At 45.3% G+C, this 23,541-nt stretch overlaps 1 protein-coding gene across 4 annotated transcripts in view; it reads left to right on the top strand.

Annotated features, from left to right (window-relative positions):
• The window catches only part of PALM2AKAP2 (PALM2 and AKAP2 fusion), a 206,691-nt gene that overhangs the window by 18,281 nt on the left and 164,869 nt on the right, over window positions 1-23,541 (top strand). For all 4 annotated transcript variants that reach the window (XM_081893802.1, XM_081893799.1, XM_081893801.1 and 1 more), the window contains exon 2: window positions 16,760-16,840. In XM_081893802.1, coding sequence (XP_081749928.1) covers window positions 16,760-16,840 — 81 coding nt within the window. The remainder of the gene's footprint in view (window positions 1-16,759; window positions 16,841-23,541) is intronic.

Here is a 23,541-nt window from a genome sequence, read left to right as displayed (position 1 = left end):
TTTGTGTGTGTTTTAAAATAATCTTGAATGGGCCTTGACCCTTGCAGTGTGCCTTCCTGCTGTGAGTCTTCACCTCCAAACTGTTGAAATCTGGTCCACTTCTCACCTCCAGGTTCAGAAAGCCACTGGGCTGTGTTCTATTTTCTGCTGCCTCTGGTTGTCATAGGCACATAACTTGCTTGCTTCCCCCTCCTGACCATTTCTTTTTCCTTTTATTTTATCCTTGCCTCACTGAAAGATGAGCCAGCAATATAAATCCAAGAGTAACAAACCACAAAGCAATGTTGCAGAAATGCACATATTAGGAATAAAGGTAAAGGTAAAGGGACCCCTGGACCCCATTAGGTCCAGTCGCGGCTGACTCTGGGGTTGCGGCGCTCATCTCGCTTTATTGGCCAAGGGAGCCGTTGAACAGCTTCTGGGTCATGTGGCCAGCATGACTCTGGAAAGCAGAGCAGCGCACGGAAACGCCGTTTACCTTCCCACCGGAGCGGTACCTATTTATCTACTTGCACTTTGACGTGCTTTCGAACTGCTAGGTTGGCAGGAGCAGGGACTGAGCAATGGGAGCTCACTCCGTCATGGGGATTCGAACCGCCGACCTTATGATTGGCAAGTCCTAGGCTCTGTGATTTGACTTTAATTCATGGATTTTAAAAAAATAATGTAGCTGGTTGGTCACCAGAGCGATATACGTCAGAAGTCCTCAATTCGGGAGTAACCGATGTGATGATCTCCAGATTTTATTGAACTTTAACTCCCATCTCCCCCAGCTAGCATGGTCAGTGATCATGGATGGGGATGACTGAAAAAAATAATTTATGCAAATTCTCCTGGATTAAGGTGTGGATTATTTGTCTCCAAGTATTGTTGTAAAAAGAGCCAGCTAGTTCAGGCCAATGGCCCATCTAGTCTAACATCCTGTTCTTACAGTGGCACACACCCCCAATACAAAAAAATGTATCAAAATACATTAAAATGCACACCTTATAGTAAAAAATATTTATAAATGCATACATGGATATAAAGAGTACATTTAAATATAAGTTTGTGATAAAGCAGACACTAAATATTTAAATTCAGTCGTGCCTTGGATCTCAAACACCTTGGCTCCTGAACAAATCGGCTCCCGAACAATTGAAACCCAGAAGTGAATGTTCCGGTTTTCGAACAATTTTCAGAAGCTGAACGTCTGGTGTGACTTCTGCAGCTTCCGATTAGCTGCAGGATGCTCCTGCAACCAACTGGAAGCTGCCCTTTGGTTTTCAAACAGTTCCTGAAGTCAAATGGACTCCCGGAACACATTCTGTTCGAGAACCAAGGTACCACTGTTCCTATCTCAATATGAATTTTGTGCAGGTTTTTGTTTGTGTTTTGTTTTAAATCACAGATTGATGCAGAACTATGACAGATTAAAGAGCAGACATGCTCAAAGCATTTCCCATGCCTTTTGTATTGCCTCTCACACATATTTAATTGCAGGAGGGATAGCTGGGGTGGGGCGTATGAAGAGATACAACAGGAGATCCTCTCAGTTGCTGAGCAGCATGATTTTTTACTGCAGATAAAGTGTTTTATTATTTCCAAGCATGCAGCGATTTATCAGAGATGTCTTTATTATCTAGTTCTAGATTGTAGGCTCCTCAAGGTGACCACCTGTTGCTTTTCTTTATGGTACTCTGTAAAGCACCTTTTAGAATAGGACATAAGAACAATGACAGATCCTCCAAGTGTCCCCTTTTTCCACGGACATTCCTGGATTTACAGAAGCTGTCCCGGTTTCTAGATTGATCCTGGAATGTCCCGCTTTTCCTTAAGGCGTCCCTATTTTCATCGGAGAAATGTTGGAGGGTATGGAGTTATGCAACCCCTGAGCCAAGGAGATAAGTAACTATACATCCTTCAGAAGACATCGGAAGGCAGCCATGGATAGGGAAGCTTTCTAGTGTTTAACATTTTATTATGTTTTTATATATGTTGGAAGCTGTCCAGAGTGGCTGAAGCAACACAGTCAGATGGGTGGGGAGTAATAATAGTAATCATAATTTATTTCTTTATAGCCCGCCCATCTGGCTGGGTTTCCCCAGCCACTTTGGGTGGCTCCCAACAGAATATTAAAAACACGATAAAACATCAAACATTAAAAACTTCCCTAAACAGGGCTGCCTTCAGATGCCTTCTAAAAGTCAGGTAGTTGTTTATTTCCTTGACATCTGATGGGAGGGCGTTCCACAGGGCAGGAGCCACTGTCTGGTTCCCTGTAACCTCACTTCTCACAGTGAGGGAACCGCCTGAAGGCCCTCGGAGCTGGACCTCAGTGTCCGGGCAGAACAACGGCGGTGGAGACACTCCTTCAGGCATACCGGGCCGAGTCTGTTTAGGGCTTTAAAGGTCAGCACCAACACTTTGAATTGTGCTTGTATTATGGATGTCCCTATTTTCATCAGAGAAATGTTGAAGGGTATGCAATAATTAAGTATTGACATGAGAGATGGTTTTCTACTCTTTTTTGGGTGGCAAATAAGGCCTAGATAGTAGAAGCCGCACATGTGTGGATGGAGATATGTGTCTACCTGGCCGCACCCCCTTTTGCCACTCTCAGGCTTAGGAAGGTTCCCCACACCTGATGCAGCATGTCACCGGCTACACATGGCAAGAGTCCATAACTTTGTGCTGGTGCTCACAATGTCTCCCTTTACGTATGGTGTGAGTGAATCACTGTGGTAATGCTTGTAATAGCTGAGAGTCAAGAAAAATGGGTCACCGAAAGGCTCATTTATTTTTACTACATTTATTTCCACAACACTTTTCGTCTTAAGCAGATGTGTCAAGAGTTACTTCAAGGAAATGCAGCAGCGCTTCTGAGGCGGCAGTTGTTTACTGTTCAAGCTGCATGATGATGGCACTTCTTTTTTTCAGGTAACGACAGAGCCATCAGATTTTTAATTGGAATTGTATGGGAGAAGAGGTTTTCTTTTCTTTTAAAGAAAGAATTCGCTGCTAACCCGTTCTCTGTGTCCCCACCCCCGCCCCTTGAAAATGTGACAAGATGAAAATCTATTCAGTGGCTTTAAGCCATGTAAGCTTTAGTCACAGAGAACAAAGAGGCGTGTAATGCCTTTTTTATGTGGCACACTGGAATGTGACGCTGTAAACCCCCACAGGGGCTTTATTATCAACTGCTTCCAGCCTAAGCACTGCAGAAGCGTCAGGTGGGGAAGGATGTAAGTTGGAGCCACAGTTTCTAAGGTGGAGTGGAAGCCCTGATGGGGCAGATGTAGGACCTGCTCTTTCCCAGTGAGTTCTGGGAATCCCAAAGTGAATGTAGTCTAGGGTGTGTCCTCCAATGTGCCTTATAGCTCTGTGAGGGGAATAGGGGTCTCCTAACAACTCTCAGCACCCTTGACAAAGCCCAGCTTCCAGAATTCTTTGGGGGAAGCCATGACTAAGTTTGTGTTGGAGATAAATTGAGTTTTTAAGGAAGAGTTGTTGAGGAGTGGACCTGCGAGCACCATTGTTAAGGGTAGGTGATCGCTTTCAATATTGTGGCCCACTTCAAACTCGATAACAAACTTGTGTGCAAATCGTGAGATTGCAATGACACTGCCGCCGAACTTTGTAAAATTGGTATATTCCTTGGGCCAATCTCCCTCAGTACAGTGGTACCTCAGGTTACATACGCTTCAGGTTACATACACTTTAGGTTACTGACTCTGCTAACCCAGAAATAGTGCTTCAGGTTAAGAACTTTGCTTCAGGATGAGAACAGAAATCGTGCTCCGGCGGCATGGCAGCAGCAGGAGGCCCCATTAGCTAAAGTGGTGCTTCAGGTTAAGAACAGTTTCAGGTTAAGTACGGACCTCCGGAACAAATTAAGTACTTAACCTGAGGTACCACTGTATTACCGTTTAATATTAATGGGTCCCTCTGCCTTATACCCTGGGCTAAAGCCACGACTGTTTCAGGGGGTATCATGGTGCAGTCATACCTCAAGATGAATATGCCTCAGCCTAAATATTTTCGGGTTGTGCTCCGTGGCGACCCGGAAGTTACGGAGCGCGTTACTTCCAGGTTTCACCAGTCATGCATTCACAGACGCATCTTACGTTCGCTTCAGGATATGAACATGGCTCCGGAACGGATCCCGTTTGCATCCAGAGGTACCACTGTACGTTAAACATGGTGTGAATGTGGCCTGTGACAAAAGCTTGTAGGCAAACATGAAAGGGACTGGGGAAGGGGAAGAAAGTTAAGTAGCATCTGCAATACCCAATCTTGTACTTTGGCGTCATTTCTGTTTGTTTGCCTCCTCTTGCTGCTCACTCAATCCCTGCCACTTGGGGAATTCTCTCATTAATGTGGTAATATCACAACAGAATGAGGACATATCGCTCTCACTCTGAACTGGCTTTGTGATGAAGCTACGTTGCCAGATATTTTGTGGCAGCATCACAAAGCCAATTCAGCAAGCTTTCTGCCCTCACTCATTTGCTGCTGTGCTGGGTTTCTCCATCAGTTTTGTACTCATCCATACCTTGGGAATCTCTCAGGCATGTAGTTATGCCCCTCTTGTTGATGGTTGCCCTGCTTTGGCTACCCAAGCTATTGACACGATGGTTGCCCAAGCTATTGACACGCTGGGACTGAGTTCAACCTTAGAAGGAGTGATAAGTGTCCCAGCAGCTCAAAATCTGTTCCCAGTTTACTCAAACGGTCCATAAGACTTAGTTGAATGGATGGAATATAAATATATTAGTATCAGTGGGATTACTATGTCATATATATATATATATAGTTTCCCAAAGCATAGCAGAATCTTCCTTTTGTAAGTGTTAAATAAGCCCAGCCAGTCAAGCCCACTCAGCACTAAAATTGCTCTATCATATATATCCATCAGAAAAGATTCACAACTTCTCTTTGACTCATAAAATCATAGAACTGTAGAGTTTTAAAGAACCAGAAGTGTCATCTTAGTCCAGTCCCCTGCAATGCAGAAATCCTTTGCCCAATGTGGGGCTCGAACCCAGATTAAGAGTCTCATGCTGTCACATAATACAATTAAAAAAAACAACACAACTATCCTAAGACACATGTGTCCTTCATCTCTTTCTGTTCTCTAGTCTTAGGTCTCCTGTGTGCGTGTAATTTCTTATGACATGGTCTGGAAAGTCTCTAGATATAATGTGGCAATGTGACATAAACAGGAAGGCTAGGGGGAGGCAGAAATCCAAAATGCCATCTAAGTTTCTAAGGTGATGCTGGTGCATTTAGGAACACAAGAAGCTGCCTTTATATGGAGTCCATCTAGTTCAGTAATGGCAGCAACACTCCAGTTTTTCAGGACGGGGTCTCCCTTAGGCCTAGATGAAGAAGCTGGAGATTGAACGTGGGACAATTTATATCCAGAACATGTTGCCATTCTCTGCCTGCCTCCCCCCAAAAAGTATCTGCACAGAACAAGTGTATAAACACCCAGTACTGATTCCTGAACATTTTATTTCTGGTAAAAAGCATTCCAGCCTTCAACATAAACCTTCCCAAGCATTCTGCAGCTGCTGGAACCATTTCTTAAACAAACCTTTGTGACTGTCTTCTCTTTTGGCAGCTTGGGTGTTACTACTAGTCTGTGTAGGTGTTACTACTAGTCTGCAAGGCTGCTACTACAAGTCCGCCTACTTTTCTTCTGTGATACACTGAGACTCAAGAAACTGCACCTGCACAAGGGTTTCCCTGCTTTCCTTCCCTCCCAGCCATTTGTTTCTCTGTGTCTCAATAGCTGCTATCCATTAAAACACAAGGAGCTGTAGCTTCATCCATTTAAAATTGTTGTAGCATGAATTAAGCGGAATGTTGTTTAAAATGCTGTTGGTCATACTGGTGACCCCCTGTGATATATATTTATGGAATGCCCTCCCAGCTGATGTCAGACAGATAAACAGCTAGGTGATTTTTAAAAGATACCTGAAGGCAGCCCTGTTCAGGGAAGGTTTTAGTGCTTGATGTTGTACAGTGGCACCTCGGGTTACAGATGCTTCAGGTTACAGACTCCGCTAACCCAGAAATAGTACTTCGGGTTAAGAACTTTGCTTCAGGATGAGAACAGAAATCATGCTCTGGTGACGCAGCGGCAGCAGGAGGCCCCATTAGCTAAAGTGGTGCTTCAGGTTAAGAACAGTTTCAGGTTAAGAACGGACCTCTGGAACAAATTAAGTACTTAACCAGAGGTACCACTGTCTTGTGTTTTTACTGTTTTTCATTGGAAGCCGCCCAGAGTGGCTGAGGCAACCCAGTCAGATGGGTGGCATATAAATAACTACTATTACTATTCTGTTTTAATAATAGTTACTGTTTTGTACTATTTGTTTGTTAATGGTTGCGAAAGCCTTTTTCTCTGAAGAAAACAAAAACACACACACACCAGCAATTTAGTAGGGGCAAATCCAGCCAAAGTTGTGCAGATTTAGGCTGCAATACTATATACATTTACATTCATGGAATTTGATTCAGATTTTAATGAGAACCTTTTTGAAACAGCACGCGAACTGAAAATTCGTACTTCTCCAAATTTTGTGATCCATAGACTCTTAGAGTTGGAAGGGACCCAAAGTTCATCTAGTCCAACCAAATGATGTGTACAAAATGCAGATATTAGGGGAAGACTTGCCTGTTTGGATACAGATATGTGTATATTAGATGGTAAAAGGGAAAGGACCCCTGGACGGTTAAGTCCAGTCAAAGGCGACTATGGGGTTGCGGCGCTCATCTCGCTTTCAGGCCAAGGGAGCCGGGATTTGTCCACAGACAGTTTTCCAGGAGAGATCTGCCCCCAAATGCTGATGAATTTTTGTCAGGATCAGATAGCAGGGGATGGCGAAAGACTCATCTCCAAGACCCTGTGGAGCTATTGGCAATTACGATAGAAGATATTGAGCTAAATGGATAAATAGTCTTACCTTGTGTAATGCAGATTTCTATGATCTTATGCTTCAAAAAGGTAGTTCAGTTGTTTTTCCAAACATATCACATAGTTATGAGATGAAACATTTTTTGTACCTTTTTTAAAAGCAGTAACTTATATGCAGACATGGGTTGTTGTTTTTTTATGACTTAGAGAAGAGGAGGAGTGGCTTAATGATTAAGACAGTGACTTGTCAATCAATATTAAGCAAAGCCCTGCTCCATAGAGTGGAGAGTTAGCATGTGGGGCAGCCAATCAGTGCTGTGCAAATCTGTTATCCACTGCAAATCACAGGCTGTACATCTGAGTGGATTTCCACAGGGCTAAAGCCGCATTCCTTTGCATTTCCTTTGAAATGGTGGTGGCTAATTTTAAGCAGTGATTCAAGTTTGTTTTCTTTAATCTGTGTGAGACTTTCAAATGTTCGTTGTTGTTCGCCATGAATCCACAGAAGCTCCCACATGGATTTCTTAGGAGACCTTTACTGATTTTGTTCTCTAAAAGAGCCAGTTTAACAAGGTTTTGGAAGGAAAATGTCATCCTACAGCAATGCAGGTTCATTAAGTTCCATTGTTTTGGGAGCAAAGCCATGTCGTCTGTTTGTTTTTAAATACGGGAGTGAGCTTTAATTAAGCAGCCCACATTTGGGTGTGCCAAGACATTTCACCAAGAATTTGCAATTAAGCATGTTGAGTGTTATTGGATCTTATGTTTCCAAGATGGAAGATAATGATCCAAAGGGCAAGAGTGGATTTAGCTTTCTTGCTCTGTACGGATGCCTCTGGTGTTATAGAAAAATGGGTGCCGTAATGGGAGCTTTGTGGACAATATCACACATCATATGGAAGCAATCCCAGGCAGGAAACTGAAACCAATCTTGGCTGTCTGGTTTGTTTTACCCACCTGTACAATGCACATGTTTCAAAAGCCATTCTTGTCTCATTCTTTCATAATATTATTAGGTATACACCTAAAACATATATTAATTTTTTTCACTGGAGTGATTTTAGTAGCATAGATCAAGGTGTCTGAATGGTGTCTCACAGCTATCTGTCAGGTTAAATGATTGGTATGTATGTGAGAAAACTTACCAAACATTGGTAAAAACTAGACTTCATGACACTTAAGCTGAATAATAATAATAATAATAATAATAATAATAATAATTTATTATTTATACCCCACCCAGAATCTGAAAACTTAGCAAGTAAGTTTTCAGATTATCTTGAACTCGTCTTCAGGGTGGATGTCAAGCAAAATTATACGGGAAACTGAAAAAAAGCAAGGGCATGATGTTGGAAATCAAAAGTCTGCAGTTTGTAGCATTTCTAAGAGAGCGTGGGAGAGGCGCTGGGCAAAATTTAATTAGATCTAATCTCTGCTAGGTTCAAAACAGATTTCAGGTTGAAATAAGAGCTGTCGGGAGACAGTGGCAATAGATGCTGTTCTTGAAAACATAGAATTTAGCAGATACTTAGATCTGTCTCCTGGATATGTTAGTCTTACCTGTAAGGCAGGTAGCAGCAATAAAGTGCTCACCTTTATATTATATTAACAAAGCTGGGGATTCATTCTTTTTTACGGGTTGGAAGATGAAAATCAGCATTAAAAGAAAGTAAAAACACTATTTTCTTTGTTAAGTGGAAAATTCGAGATGATGGCATTGTGAAGTAGAAGAGTTCTAATTCATTTGACTCTGTGGCAGAAAAATAAATTTTCATATTTACAGTCAATAGAATAAGCACAGCCTGCAGAAATAAAGATTGGAAGAGGCCACAGATATCTTGCAACCAGAGGAGGAGTGTCAAAGTTTCCCCCACCACTGCGCCCGCCTCCTGTGCTACGAAAGCCTCATCGTCTTCTCATTTTGACTCCCTCTGCCAGCATTGCAGCATCTATTGTGCTCTGTTTACAACTGTAGACGATGCTCAGAGGAGTCGCATTCTATAAGGAGCTCCCAGTACCAGGCTTCATTGTTGGCAAAGAGTGGCAGTCCTTCTTTCCCATCTCAGTCGCTTACTCTATTACGAAACTAACAGGAAAGGCTCGAATGTACAGGAATGAAGTAGATGTAGTGAATAAGTGAAGCAATCATTTAAAAAAAAAAAAAGCACAACCCCACAAACAGTGCAATTCTACGAATGCTTACTCAGAAGTAAGAGCCATTGATTTCATGGAGACTCCAGTCAGAGACTGGGATGCAGGTGGTGCTGTGGGTTAAACCACAGAGCCTAGGACTTGCCAATCAGAAGGTCGGTGGTTTGAATCCCTGCGACGGGGTGAGCTCCTGTTGCTCGGTCCCTGCTCCTGCCAACCTAGCAGTTCGAAAGCACATCAAAGTGCAAGTAAATAAATAGGTACCGCTCCAGCGGGAAGGTAAATGGTGTTTCCGTGCACTGCTCTGGTTCGCCAGAAGCAGCTTAGTCATGCTGGCCACATGACCCGGAAGCTGCACACCGGCTCCCTCGGCCAATAAAGCGAGATGAGCGCCGCAACCCCAGAGTCGGTCACGACTGGACTTAATGGTCAGGGGTCCCTTTACCTTTTACCAGTCAGAGACTAGATGTTTACCATGTTGTTGTTACTGGAATTCTGTGAGCTCCAACAAAATATCTATGGAATAAATATAGACTGTAGGACAGCTGAGGCTCCATGATGGAGCATCTGCTTTGAATGCAGAAGGTTACAGGTTCAACCTTTGGCATCTCCAGTCAGGGCTGGGAGAGAACCAAGTCTGAAATCTCGGGGAGCTACTGAACCAGTGGTTTCACTCATTATAAGGCAGCGTCCTGGGCTTTCTATGTGTTGCACTCTTCAGGGATACACTTTTATGTTTAACTAAATGCATTTGGGGGCTACAAGGGACAAGCCTGCTAGCTCCAAATCCTGTTGCCATTCTCACATACCTTCTGACATCCCTCAGATGAAAATAGGGACATTTCTCACTCCCCATCTGTCAGGCTTGAGGAATTCTCCCCCCCCCCATGGTTTCAAGAAGCAGGGAGGAAACAAGAAAGCTCTTATGATTTATTCAGTCATTACAGCAGAAGACAAAGAATCCAGTCCAATGTGGTGTAGTGGTTAAGAGCAGTGGACTCGTAATCTGGACTTGTAATCTGGTGAACCGGGTTCGATTCCCTGCTCCTCCACATACAACTGCTGGGTGACCTTGGGCCAGTCACACTTCTTTGAAGTCTCTCAGCCTCGCTCACCTCATAGAGTGTTTGTTGTGGGGGAGGAAGGGAAAAGAGATAGTTAGCTGCTTTGAGACTCCTTGGGGTAGTGATAAAGTGGGATATCAAATCCAAACACTACTTCTTCTTCTTCTTCCTCCTCCTCCATGATGGAGTTGCTCACTGTGGCTTCTCTCCCCAGCATCTGACCCTACAGTGGCCCCCTGTGGTCAAATGCCTCTGTGTCCGCTGTTCTTGCACCCTTAACAAGTGTCGCATTCTAGGGGACAGTGGATCATCTATGCTGTCTAATGAAGTGTCCACTGGCTGCTGTGTCTCCCCCCACTGTTTCTTCTAACACCTCATAACTTGGCTGCTCGCCTGTCTCTGACTTGTTATCTCCCTCATAATTTGGCTGTAATTCAACACGGCCTCCCTCTTCCCTGTCAGCTACAGTAGAAGGAGGGGGGGCAATCTCCACCATTCCTCTTCCTCTTCATTCCAGTCCCCGACACCACCCAACTGATCTTTCTCAACACTCCCCTTTTCTTTTGGTCTCCTCCGCAGAGCATTTCCTATCAGAAGAAGGGCATGTGCCATCACCACCACATCAAGCGGACACCACACACACACACAAACACACACCCTCCACCATCCTGACAAAACACCCTTAATCCAAATTTTATGTTATCTTACTGTTTGGTAAATTAACAAAAATACACCAATAAATGGTTTTTAGAAAGGGGCAAGGTTAGATGAAGGCAGGGGCATACAAAGTGGGGGGCGGAGGGGGCGGTCCGCCCAAGGTGTCACTCTGGGGGGATGTGACAAGATGGCCCCTGCCTCCCCACAGCCGTAGAGCAGCTGAGGGCGTGTGCAGTCCGTATGGGCACTGCTCACGCGGCATCCGTATGGGCTGCCGCACATGCGCAGTCCGTACAAGACACTACGCGCAAGCAGCAGCCCGTATGGAGTGTGCATGTGCGTTACCTCGTACAGTTGCCGCACATGGGCAGTCTGTACAGGATGCCGCACATGAGCACACTGTACAGGATGCCCCGTTCTGGGTGCCAGAGAGGGTTCCTCTACCACTGGATGCAGGTGCATCCACGTGCGTTTGATTAAAAAATCAATGCTCCTACTCCTTGTGCTCCCCTCAGCAACCCCTTTCTTCCCACCCAGTGGCCCTGCCCTCTGCCCTCAGAGCCGATGCATCAGTTGGAGCTTGGTCTCTGCAGCAGCAGCCTCTCTTTCTCCTCGCCTGCTCTCCAGCAGCCGCTATGAGCTGCCCAAGGGAGAAGCCCAGCAGTAGTGGCCATGGAGAGGCAATGGGATGCTCCTTCACACCCCCAGCCATTGCTCAGGAGAAGCACCAGCTCATCTCCTCCCCAAGCTCAGCAGCGACAACACTGGGGGGGGGAGGATAGGGACATTCTGGGATCAAATCAGAAGCCGGGGTGGCTTTTTGTAATTCTGGGACTGCCCCTGGGAAATCAGAACACTTGTAGGGTATGTTTCCATTGCCTTCCAGTTCATGGAGGGTGACTGACTGAGCAGGGAGTCTTCTGTCCTTGTGGAGACTCACCACTTCAGGCAGCTGCCCTCCATGAATTGGAGGAGGATGGAGTCGCAGAGTTGGCACAGTCAACCCCCTCATATGCTTAGTTAACCCTAAATACACATGTCTGAAGAGTGCTTAGGTGCTACTGTTTTTAAATAAAACATGGGTTGCTGCTTGTGCCTTTGATGAACGAACCACAATATGAACACAGGAAAATAAAATAAAATGGTGATTTCAAAAATGATGCTGATTATTATTGTCAGAGCCACCCGTTTGGTCCCAGCTCACAAGAGACCCAACTCCGATCCGGTTTATTTACAGAAAGTCTTTATTGAAGATCATGGTTGCGTTTACATTCCATCTTTGTGACTCTACGTCTGTAACGTTAGACCGCTGAAGTCCCCTCTGAATCCGTACCGCCTCGGCACCAATTTAAGAGGCTTGTGCTGGACCACCTCTTCCTCTCCTTCCTTTTCCGCAGGGTCTTTCTGCCCCCCTGGGTTCCCCCTCGCCGGGATTCGCCCGAGGCTGAATCCTCTGACGCCTCTGCCCCCCTCCTTCTCGCTTTGGGGCCGGGCTCCTCCCCAGGGCTCTCCTCACTTCCGCGCGCCTCTACATTTGAACTTGGCGCGCGTACGTTGCTTCTGACCTTTCTCTCGACCGCTACACTGCTCCCGGTGCTGCTCTCCACCCCTTCCGGCTGAGCGCCCTGCTCCGATCTCCTTCCCCTGTCTCCTTCTTGCTCTGCTCCCTCTGACACACTGGTAACTCCACCCCCTTCACTCCGTTCCGGCTGAGAAGCCGGCTCCTGTGTCCAACTCCCACTGGGGCTTCTCCCTTCGCTCCCCTGCTCCTCACTGCTTCCCCCTTGGCCCCCCTTTGGTCTGACCAGGGGGGCCCCCTTTTGGGAGTCCTCTGACTCACTGGTCAGACTCATGGACGACCTTTGGGCATTGTCATCCTCCTCCTCATCTCTCTGGGATTCTTCCCCCTCGCTCTCTGTCTCCTCCCCCATCTGCTCTTCTCTCCCTGAAACCCTGACAATTATGATGAGACTTGAATAAGATGACTGAATGAGAAGTAGTTTCTCTGCGATTGTGTTATGGGTAGGGTCGATTTCTTCATAGCAATGGATGCTGGCATGTTCCTGATGTGGGGTTGTTGTTTTTCCAAAGCCAAAACCTGAGTCAGCAAGAAATTAAGAGAAAACCATTTGAATCTCCTGCTCTTAACCTGCATCTTTCCGATATACAAATAATAGCACGTTGTAAATATTTGTATTCGTGACACATTTGAGGAAATGTGTGTTTAAAAGGTAGAAGCTTTACTGAGCACACTTGACTGCAGTTATTGTTTGCACTTGTCAGCAAAATACCACATGCTGTAATTTTCCTTTGTTTGGGCTGTGTTCTGGTATTTATTTCATGTTAGCACCAAACATAAATTCTTCCCTGTAGCCCGAGTATAAACTGTAACGTTGTGAAGCTTTCTTAAAAGGAAAGGATCTACAGTATTGTATATGCTTTGGAAAGGCCCAGTGTATGTTACAGATGCTGAGAAGACCACAGCAGTGTAATTAATGTCCCTGGCTAAGGGATTCAGATGGCTATTTGCTGAGTGAGAGAACCTACATACAAACCCCACCATCCAGCAAATGAATGAATAACTTTCTGTCCCTAGTATTCTGCCACATCACAGAACTGTTGCTGATATTGCTGCTGCTCCAGCCCAAGTCCCTGTATAATTCCCCTCCTGATCAAATCGGGCATCTCTGCATTCTACCAACAGCATAGACACAGCTGGAAGAAACACCAACACATAATTAAGTAGGAAGGGCTGAGCTGTGCACTCTGCATTTTCTGTTCCATTTGTCTATGTGTGTGTTTTTTCAGAAGCTTTCACTGCTTCCTATCATACCACTGGGTGCTAAGTGTTGAGATTTTTTACACTGTAGAACCCTACGAATTAATCCACATATAGCCAAGCCTTTTGGATCTTGCCTTCCTTTTCAGGGAGGGCTCCACTATGCTGAATGAAGTCACTTCTGGAGAACGTCAGATGTGAGTCTGTTTGATGATGATTTAGTAAACTTGTTTATTATTGCATCTCCATAAACATATTTATTAATACCTATGCTTCATCTATACAGATACCATTTTCCACTTAGATAACACATTCATTTAGTGGTTAGTTTTTGCTGCTATATGCTTTCCGTTGTTTTAATCCAAAAAAATGTGGATAGAAGCAGTGGCGTAGCGTGGGGGGTGCAGTGGGGGCCGGCCGCACCGGGCGCAACATCTGGGGGTTAGGGTAAGGGGGCGCAAATCCACGGGTTAGGGGGTACAAATTACTTGCCTTGCCCCGGGTGCTGACAACCCACGCTACGCCACTGGATAGAAGAAAAATGACAACCGCATGCTGTTCTTTAAATGTTGTCCAAGAGTTTGAACAGTCAGTAAGTAAATTCTTGTTGTATGGTTTCACTTACTCAGAGGTAGCTGGCCAAAAGGTTGTTTAAGACCAACCCTAGTATGTTGCATTCTTAAACAGAGTCACATGCTAAAGCGTAAGCCTCATTGAACTCACTGGGACTTTCTTCCCAGTGAGTTTTCTAGCACTCACTAGAAATATGTAATAGAATCTTAACCTCATATTTAACCCAACATTCAAGACACTATTTTTGTGGTGGTGTTGCTTAGTCTCTGTAAGTCACCTTGATTTTATTTTATTTTTGATGATGATGATGATGATTTCATCTATACTGCATTATATTGTCAAGAAAAAACCCTCAAAGCGGTTTACAACACATTAAGCATAAAATAAAACAACCCAGAATAAAATATTACTGAAGAAAGTCTAATACAAATTGAACATTCAAAACAACAAAATTAACAGGGAGCTAAAATATTCTCTTAAAGATTTTTTAAAAATACATTATAAAGCAACTACAGAATACACATTTAGCACGGCAATACATATTTATTAAACATTTCAAAAGAAAATGTTACTAAAGGAAGTTGAATATAAAATGCACATTTACAACAGCATGATTAACAAGAGAAAAAAATATTATCTAACACAGAACTTATCTGCTGCTGTTGCTGCCCGTCTTGCCAATGGTGGTTCATAGTGAGTAGCATCTCAGACTCACAGACCTGGGTCTGCACTAAGAGACAGCCAGGATGGTCTCTGGCCTCTTAAGCAGCCTCAGCTTTTGTAGCTGGAGTCAGTCAGGACCTCACCCTCCCAGCCCAGTTGGAAGAAGGCCTGCAAGGCAGGGTGCAAGTCTTCCAGGACTCACAGCCAAAATTAATCCTAAAGTCCAGCCCAAAGCATGATCCTTTTGTTTATTCCATGTCAAATCTCAACAAGGGATGGCAAAATTCTGTTTTCCTTATAGGCACTGGGGTGGGGGGCTTCAAACATGAACTTGAGTGCAAAGCACTCAAAAGTAGGGAGTCTTCATAATAAAGTTGATGCCATCTTTCAGTAAATATATTTCTGCCATGGAGCACAAACACAGCACCTAGGGCTGGGCAAAATTCCCCCCAGGTTTTAGTGGGTGGGGGGGTGTTACATTTTTGCATGGAACTGGGCACAGATTCTTTTCTTTTTGCAACTGTAAGGACTGCCAGCTTCCAAGGACAGATCTTGGTGTCTCAAATTTCAGCGGTGCCCTATGTGTGACGCTAAAATTTGGCACCCCTCTGCCTCTCGTGCTCCAGTTGGTGCATCCCTGGCGGTACAGTGGTACCTCTGGTTAAGAACTTAATTCATTCTGGAGGTCCGTTCTTAACGTGAAACTGTTCTTAACCTGAGGTACCACTTTAGCTAATGGGGCCTCCAGCTGCCGCTGCCATGCAATTTCTGTTCTCATCCTGAAGCAAAGTTCTTAACCTGAGGTACTATTTCTGGGTTAGCAGAGTCTGTAACCTGAAGCGTCTGTAACCTGAAGCGTCTGTAACCCGAGGTACCACTGTATCCCCAAGAGTCCGCACCCAGTGCAACTGAACCAATCTCGCTACCCTAAATCTGCCTCTGTAGCTTTCTGACACCCGTTATTTCATTTTCCTCACAACAATCTGGTTAAAGGCGTTGTGAGAAAAACAAAATGGCAGCCACCATGAAAACGGGGCGTGGGGAAGGCTCCCCAAACTGTAGCATGGAGGCCTTTTGAGGGAGGTTGCAGCCTATTTCTCTCACAGAGCTACAATTCTCAGAGTGGTCTACCAGTCAAAAGGGGAATTGTAGTTCGGGGTGTGGCTGTATATATGAAAGAGTAGGGGCCTTCTAGCAACTTCCATTACCCTGAATAATCTACAGTTCCCATGATACTTTGGGGTAGCCATGACTGCTCAAAGGGGCATGACACTTAAACGTATTGTGCGGATTGGGCCTAAATAAATAAACAAAATAAACCCTGTGAAAACTCGGGCCACCTGAATTCTGCAGGTTGTTTGCCAAGTGGCCACACAGGACCATACTTGTAAGCAAGCCTTGCCGTCCCCCCTGTTTTGTTTGCTTTTTAATCTCTTACGTAATCCTATACTTTGGCTGGCAGCTTCCTGGACACTTGTTTGCTTTCCTGGGGGGGGGGGATATCCTTTGCAGTGTTCAAGGTATATAAGGACACGCACGCACGCACATGCACACATAACAGGGCTTGTGTCCCTTTAACTCGGTTGTTAGGTTGTGTACCCGCCGTTTCCCCCGGGGGACTCTGCTCTCGGTTGCTGCTCCCATAGCTGAGTCTGAGAGACAGAGAGACGGAGACAGAGAGACAGAGAGGGGAGACAAATATCTTCTCTTCCTCAGCGAACAAGTAGCTAGTCCTTAGCTGACATGTTATTTCCCTGGAAGCCTGGCTGTTTTGTGAGGCAGGTGGAGACAGTGGCACAGATGTATCTGGTGGCTTCTGTTCTACAAAGGCTCTGCTTCTGTCTCTCTTTCTAAAAATATACATATAAATTTGTATCTGAAATTCCTTGCTGCTTCCAGCCTCTCTACCTCACTCTGACAGGCAATTTCTCTTCTGTTTTTCCCCCCCACCCACCCTCTTTTGCCAAGGAAAAAAGGAAAAGGCAGACGGAAATAGAAAGGAAGAGGCAACAGCTCGAAGACCAAATACTTCAGCTGCAGCATTTCAAGGTAAGGGGCTCAGTTGTGGGGAGAGCCGCTGGGTTGACCAGAGCTGTTTTGTTATTAGGCATGCAGATCACACGTTGGAGAGCTGCAAAGAGCCTGTTCCGGCATGAAGCAGCCTGCTCTGCCAGAGCTGTGTCTGTTCCAGCTAATCAGATCCTCCCCAGGTCTCTTTCTCAGTTACACAGCCCCATGTTTCTGAAAAGGATGGGGCAGAGCAGAGATTGGAAAGGTGTGGAATCTGGGGGGTGGGGTGGGGGTGGGGAGCGGTGAGAGGAAGACATATGCTGCACGCAGCTTTATTGCCGCAAATTCTTTCTTCGTTTTATACCTCTGAAATGCAATGGATGTGGATTTGGGTGTGTTCGCTGCATTGCTTAAATGGTTTGCTTTACGGCTCCACAGATGCTCAGGGTTTGTTTTTTCTCTCTCTTGATTACTATAGTATTTAGTCGTTACATTTTGTGTGTCTGTGTGTTTGCTTCTGTGTATCAAATTACCTGATCTATTGATCTGAAATGGCACCATTCCATATAGACATAGAAGTCTAATCTGTGTCGACACCCAGAAATTAAGGGATTATGGATTGGAAATTTTGGGAGGTATATCCTGAAACGTGGATCAATTTCCCCACCTCACTTACCTGGGTCTCACCAGTCCAGATCTTTCCAAACATCAAATATACCTTGTGGAGGGATCATAGCTCAGGACAGAGCCCCTGCTTCCCTTGCAGAAGAACTAGGCATCTCCAAAGGATTGTTTTGGAGAAAGATCTCTGCTCAGAATCCTGGAGAGTTGCTGCTGGAGTGTCTAACCTCATGCAGGAGATCTCCCTGCCTTTACACACTTCAGTATGCTGAACACCTTTCTGTTGAAAGCAAACAGAGCCAGAGCTGGGGGTCTGGTGCTGTAAGGATGTTAAAAGCTTAGCAGGGTTCAGCTTGGTCAGTGATTGGATGGGATTTCCTGGGAATCTCCACACAAGTGGCTCCGAATTTCCCAAAGGGAGCATAGGATATGATTGTAAATAAATAAACAAATAGATGAATACACAGAGAGAGAGAGACTTGTCCAAAGTTTACATGTGATGTGTCCTAATGTCCACTCAAATAGCTGGCAGCTGCAGGCATTCAGCACCTAAGATTGAGACTAGCAATGCATTTTCCCCTCCAAGCAGTGATGTATTTTGATGCCATAAATTCCACACATGTGTGTTTGTTGGGAGCAGGTGTGGAAAGTTTCCATCCAGGGCACTGCTAAAGAAAGGAGGTTCCTACATTGTGGATCAGGTCTACTTCACGGATAATTTTATTTGTAGGTCTGGAAATGGATGCGATCTCAATTTCAGGCCCATGTGGCACCTTTAAGACTAAGCAATTAAGGGTGCAATCCTGTACATAACGGTGAGCAAGACCTATGGAATTCAGTGGGGCTTACATCTGAATAATATACAGTTTCTTTGACATGAAGCCACAATAGAAATTGGGATAGCAGAGACCCCTCTGAACCAAGGTGAGACACTTAGATGCAGTGTTTAAGTGTCTGCTGTTTCTTTGAAAAGAAAGGTGATAGGAAGAGAACCAGAACAAGTGGGGGCGGGGCGGCACACAACATTTCTTCCAGCAGAGAAGCAACTGTGATGGCAGGGTCTCCTTCTGAACCAAAGTAAGACACTTTTCTGTTCAGTTAAGTGCTAACTGTTGCAATAAGTGTTTGTGGGAACTTTGCAAGGGAGAAGAGCAGGGAGAAAATCACAGCAACTTGGCCATGCCCCTGTGACCTCCTAGCAGCCCCAATAGGTCTAATAGGCGCCAGCTGCTACTCCCTATAAGGCAGGTCAGTATTGTTTTCATATTTCAGATTAGGGGCTCTGCCCTGCTTGCCCTGTTCACCAAGCTAACCTTCTTGCCAACTCCCCACCCTTTGCAACTCATGCTGTGGCAGCATCATGGCCAATGAGCTTAATATGAAGCATGATTATTGCTTCTTCCACCCCCTCGTGACTTTTTCAACACCTCCAGCCAATCACCTACAGCTTTTTCCTTCACAGAGCAGCTTGCTAAATTGCTCTGCGAAGCTCCACTCCTCTCTCCCAGTGTGGTGTAGTGGTTAAGAGCAGTAGACTCGTAATCTGGTGAACCAGGTTCGCGTCTCCGCTCCTCCACATGCAGCTGCTGGGTGACCTTGGGCTAGTCACATTTCTTGGAAGTCTCTCAGCCACACTCACCTCACAGAGTGTTTGTTGTGGAGGAGGAAGGGAAAGGAGAATGTTAGCCGCTTTGAGACTCCTTCGGGTAGTGATAAAGTGGGATATCAAATCCAAACTCCTCCTCTTCTTCTTCTTCTTCTCCCCACCCTTGCAGGCACATTTAAGGGAGGGGCAGGCACTCCATCCAGTAGCTTGCTAAACTTCTGGGTGAAGGGCCCCCACCCCATTAAACAGTTCCTCATGCTGCAGTTGGCATAGACACCTATTGGTGGCCACAGGAACTGCAGAGCGTGGCAACAGTCTATTTATATATGAAGATATGGGCAAGGCGAGGGCTAACTCGACTGAAGCCACTTACCAGGTTCCCAGTAGATGCAATAATCAAACGAGATGCTTCCTGAGCTATGGTTTAGTCTCTGCACTACAGTAAACCTAAGTCAAATTTCATGGCATAAACAAAACCTGGAATCTGTTGCAGTGCCAATTTGGGTAATGCTGCACACTAACTTGTTTCCATACATTTGATGTGTCTGCAGGTCCCACTGAACTCTATGGGACTCTAAGCCTCATTGAACTCTATGGGACTTACTTCTGTGTAATACTGCATTGCAAATCTCCATCGGGCCATTCTGTATTTTACTGGATGCCTTTGTTGTTGCTCTCCCCCAACTCCACTTTTTTTTTTTTTAACTAAGCATAATGAATTTGTCTGGGTAATTGATTATAGCCTAAGCGAATACTCCATCACTGTCACAAGAGCCCTCCTGGTGGCATATATTGGCTGCTGTGCTATCAGGATATAACATGATTGCATTTCCATGGTGCTACAGAGTTGCCATTTCACTCAGACCACTATGAGATCCAGGAAATATTTTTCTCCTCTTTCTTTTGAGCTTTTGTTTCATAAGGCAAAGGACAAGTTTCCCACTATTTCTGCAGTCAAGGGTGACATTTCAGAAAATTTCAGAGGAGGAGGGAAAACCAGTAGCAAATGTGGTGCCCCCACTAATGCTGCTCCTCAGAATTTGGACAACTAATGGCTTCCATTTTGCCCTCCCAGCATTCCTTAGGGTGAAAGCAGGAAGGATTTCCCTCACTCTGATTGGCTTCGCAGTGATGCTCTGTGACACAGCCTTACTGTGAAGCCAAACTGCAGGGAATGCTTTCTGCTCTCAATCTGGGGAATTCTAGGAAATGGGAAAGTGGGAAACTACCACCTGCCAAGACCCTGAAACAGGCAGCAGAAGTTATAATAAAAGTAAGCCAGGTTCAGGAAACTATTTGCCCCACCTAAATTCCCCAAGTTTTGGCTAAAAGTTCTTTCAACAGAATTTTTGGCTGGGAATAGATGAGAAATCCGTTCACATTCCAAAGTGAAGTTGCCCAATTACCGCTTTCCAAACCAATACATGCCCCGAAACACAGCTAGCTTTTGAAATCTGCACTTCTCCAAATAGTATAATGTCATTCTCCAACCACCAAAAAATACATACAAAGAAAGTTTATATTTGAATCAGTGTTCAAAATTCCCCATTTTGCTACTGGCATGGGTCCAACTGTGACCATGCGGAGATTTCTGGCCCCCAGGTTGTCCATCGAACCAGCTGAAAGATGTTCCTATTATGGTCCTCCACTAGTGCACGAATCATGGACCCCTTGCTGGGCATCTTAGTCCTCCATCATCACTTCAAAGAAAATAAGTGCAGGGATGAGCACAGATCTATTTTACTGTGCTGCACCCTTTCCACAGGCCACCCAAATAAAACTCAGTTGAAAAACCTCTGCCTTAGTCCATTGTTAATACTATTTCCATTTCCACTGTGTGTTTCCTTCTCACATGCTGGGACAAGTGAATTGTTGTAAGAGCAAGCTACAGTCAAGCAGTGTAGTTGAGATCAAGCAGTAGGACTGTAGCGTTGGAAGCGACCCGAAGGCTCACCTAATCCAACCCCCATTCTGTTGTTGCGAGCGTAACCTAGGTTTAAGGTACTATTTGGTGCTTAGCTTATATATCTGTTCAGAAGTAAACCATACTGAGCTTAATAGGGCATACTCCCAGGTAAGTGTGCATTGCAATCTTCCACTCCTGAGTTGCCCATCACCCCTGCAACACATCAGCCCTGATAATTGGCCATGCTGGCTGAAGGTGACAGTCATAACATCTGTTTATATAGGATTGCACCAAGGGGATGCAGGTGGCATTGTGGTCTAAACTGAGGTTGGCGGTTCGAATCCCTGCAACAGGGTGAGCCCCTGTTGCTCTGTCCCAGCTCCTGCCAACCTAGCAGTTTGAAAGGACAACAAAGTACAAGTAGATGAATAGATACTGCTGCGGCGGGAAGGTAAATGGTGTTTCCATGCGCTCTGATTTCCATCACGGTGTTCCGTTGCGCCAGAAGTGGTTTAGTCAGGCTGGCCACATGACCCAGACTCAGCCTGAAAGCAAGATGAGCATCGCAATCCCATAGTCGCCTTTGACTGGACTTAACCATCCAGGGGTCCTTTACCTTTTTACCTTTATAGGATTGCCCCAGTATGAGTGCAGTGAACATTTTGAAAACATCATTTCCCCCTTTTTTAGTATTTCTCCATATAGATGTAGTTTTGTAATTGATGCTGTAGGGCAAACTCTGCTCCGTAGGGCCCTATGGCTATAATTTCTGGGTTGAATGAGGAGTGTTTATCCCTAAATTGTAGTAGTATTTCAGCAGCAGTTAATTTTGCACTGGGATGCTATTGCATATTTTTCATAGGTTTGATTAAATAAATCTGATACATTAATGAGGGTTTTGAATACTTGAGTGAGTGTTTGAGGGCAGACAGACAGCAGCAACTCAATGCTTCTGTGCTGGGTTACCTGGAGTTCTGAACAGTTCACACCCACCTTCAATTGGATACATAGCAATTATCCTTTTTTTGTTGTTCGGTTAGTTTTACTCCTCTTAATTACCTACAAAAGGCTATGGTGTAAAGGAGCATCTCCTAGGTGATTTTGATAATTTGAAGAGGATCCTAATAACGCTGTGCTGGAAAATTTCTTATTGCTGTAGAGCGTTCTTAAATTAATGAGAAAAGAAATTGCATTTGAAAATTATCAAAAGCAAGGGGTTGGTTTTTTTAGAAAAATTGGCATGGGTGAAGTGTACGGCACTTACCTTACTTTCTAAGCGGCTGAAGGATTTTGTGAGTGTTCATTATTTCATTCCACAAATAATTTATCTTATTTTTTGCATTCTGCCGCCTTTCTGGGTGCCCACACTTCCTGAAACCTTATTATATCCTCAGCCGAGCTTTCCATTTCGCCCAGGAAGGCAGTGGCATGGCCTGGATAGACTCAGAGGGGAACTGGCTGGGGAACCCCCAAGAAAATAAGGCTCAGGGTACAGGGATTGGTGGTGGGAAAACGATGAGAGGTCAGAAGGAGAAGAGGGAGAAGACTGGAAGGAGGAGGTGCTGGGAGTTGCGTGGCGAGTATCAGCCTCCCCCCAGTGGAAATAAAGACACATGATACAGATATTTAAGGTTAATGGGCTAAATATGGCCACCACTTTATTGGTTACAGGTGATGAGCAGTATTGGCTTAGGCATTGTCCCTAACCGACTATCCGGCTTCAAGCTGTTCGCTTGAAGTCTGGGAAGGGTTAACCACCAGTTGGAGGAGCTGATGCACATCAACTAGGAATTCCCCCGGGGTCACCACTTGGGGGCGTGCCTTAGGCCCTCACCTCCATAGGCTTCAGACAGGGCCACGCCCCCCAGAATCCTTTATCGGACTACCCTTCAATATGCGGGGCAGGTGATAGCACTTCCTCCCCTCTTCCATCTACAAAACAATACCAATGCCTAACCGCCAGTACCAAGGAAGTTGTGATGATTTGCTACGAGGTAGGCAAAAAACCAAGTGGCTGGTGCCAATTTGCCAAGTGGAAAAAAAAATCCTACAAGGCCCCTTAATGGCAACCAACCGAGGTCCATAGCAAGGTCAAAGACGAAAACCTTAAAGGGTGGGAGGGTGGGAAACTGTAGCAGCTGGAAGCGGCAAAGAGGAAGATCACTGGCCGCCCCTGCATTAAATGGAGCAGGCCATGCCCCCCAGGCCAGCTGATTGGCTGGCCAGGGGGTGACCTGATTGGGGATTCCTTCAATCGTGTAGAGGCTGAGAGCCAGCACCCACGCACATGGTGGGAGGGTGAAGCCCGCAACCCCACCTCCTTTCTACGTCAGAAGTGGCTCTGAAGAGATAACAAGGTTTAGTGAGCCGGGAGTGCCTGTGGCAGAGAGAAATCTAGAGGCAGAAGCTGAAGCAGAAGAGGAGGGAGGCCAAGAAGCAGAGGTGAGTCCAACTGGTGAAGAGGCACAGCCCTGAGTGCTCACTGGAAGGACAAATCCTGAAGCTGAGGCTCCAATACTTTGGCTACCTCATGAGAAGAGAAGACTCCCTGAAAAAGACCCTGATGTTGGGAAAGATGGAGGGCACAAGAAGAAGGGGACGAGATGG

The sequence above is a fragment of the Podarcis melisellensis genome (assembly GCF_964234715.1).
Source record: "Podarcis melisellensis genome assembly, chromosome: 17".
NCBI lineage: Eukaryota > Metazoa > Chordata > Lepidosauria > Squamata > Lacertidae > Podarcis > Podarcis melisellensis.
The sequence above is the reverse complement of the archived record's forward strand: the minus strand, read 5'-3'. Positions and strand labels throughout refer to the sequence as shown.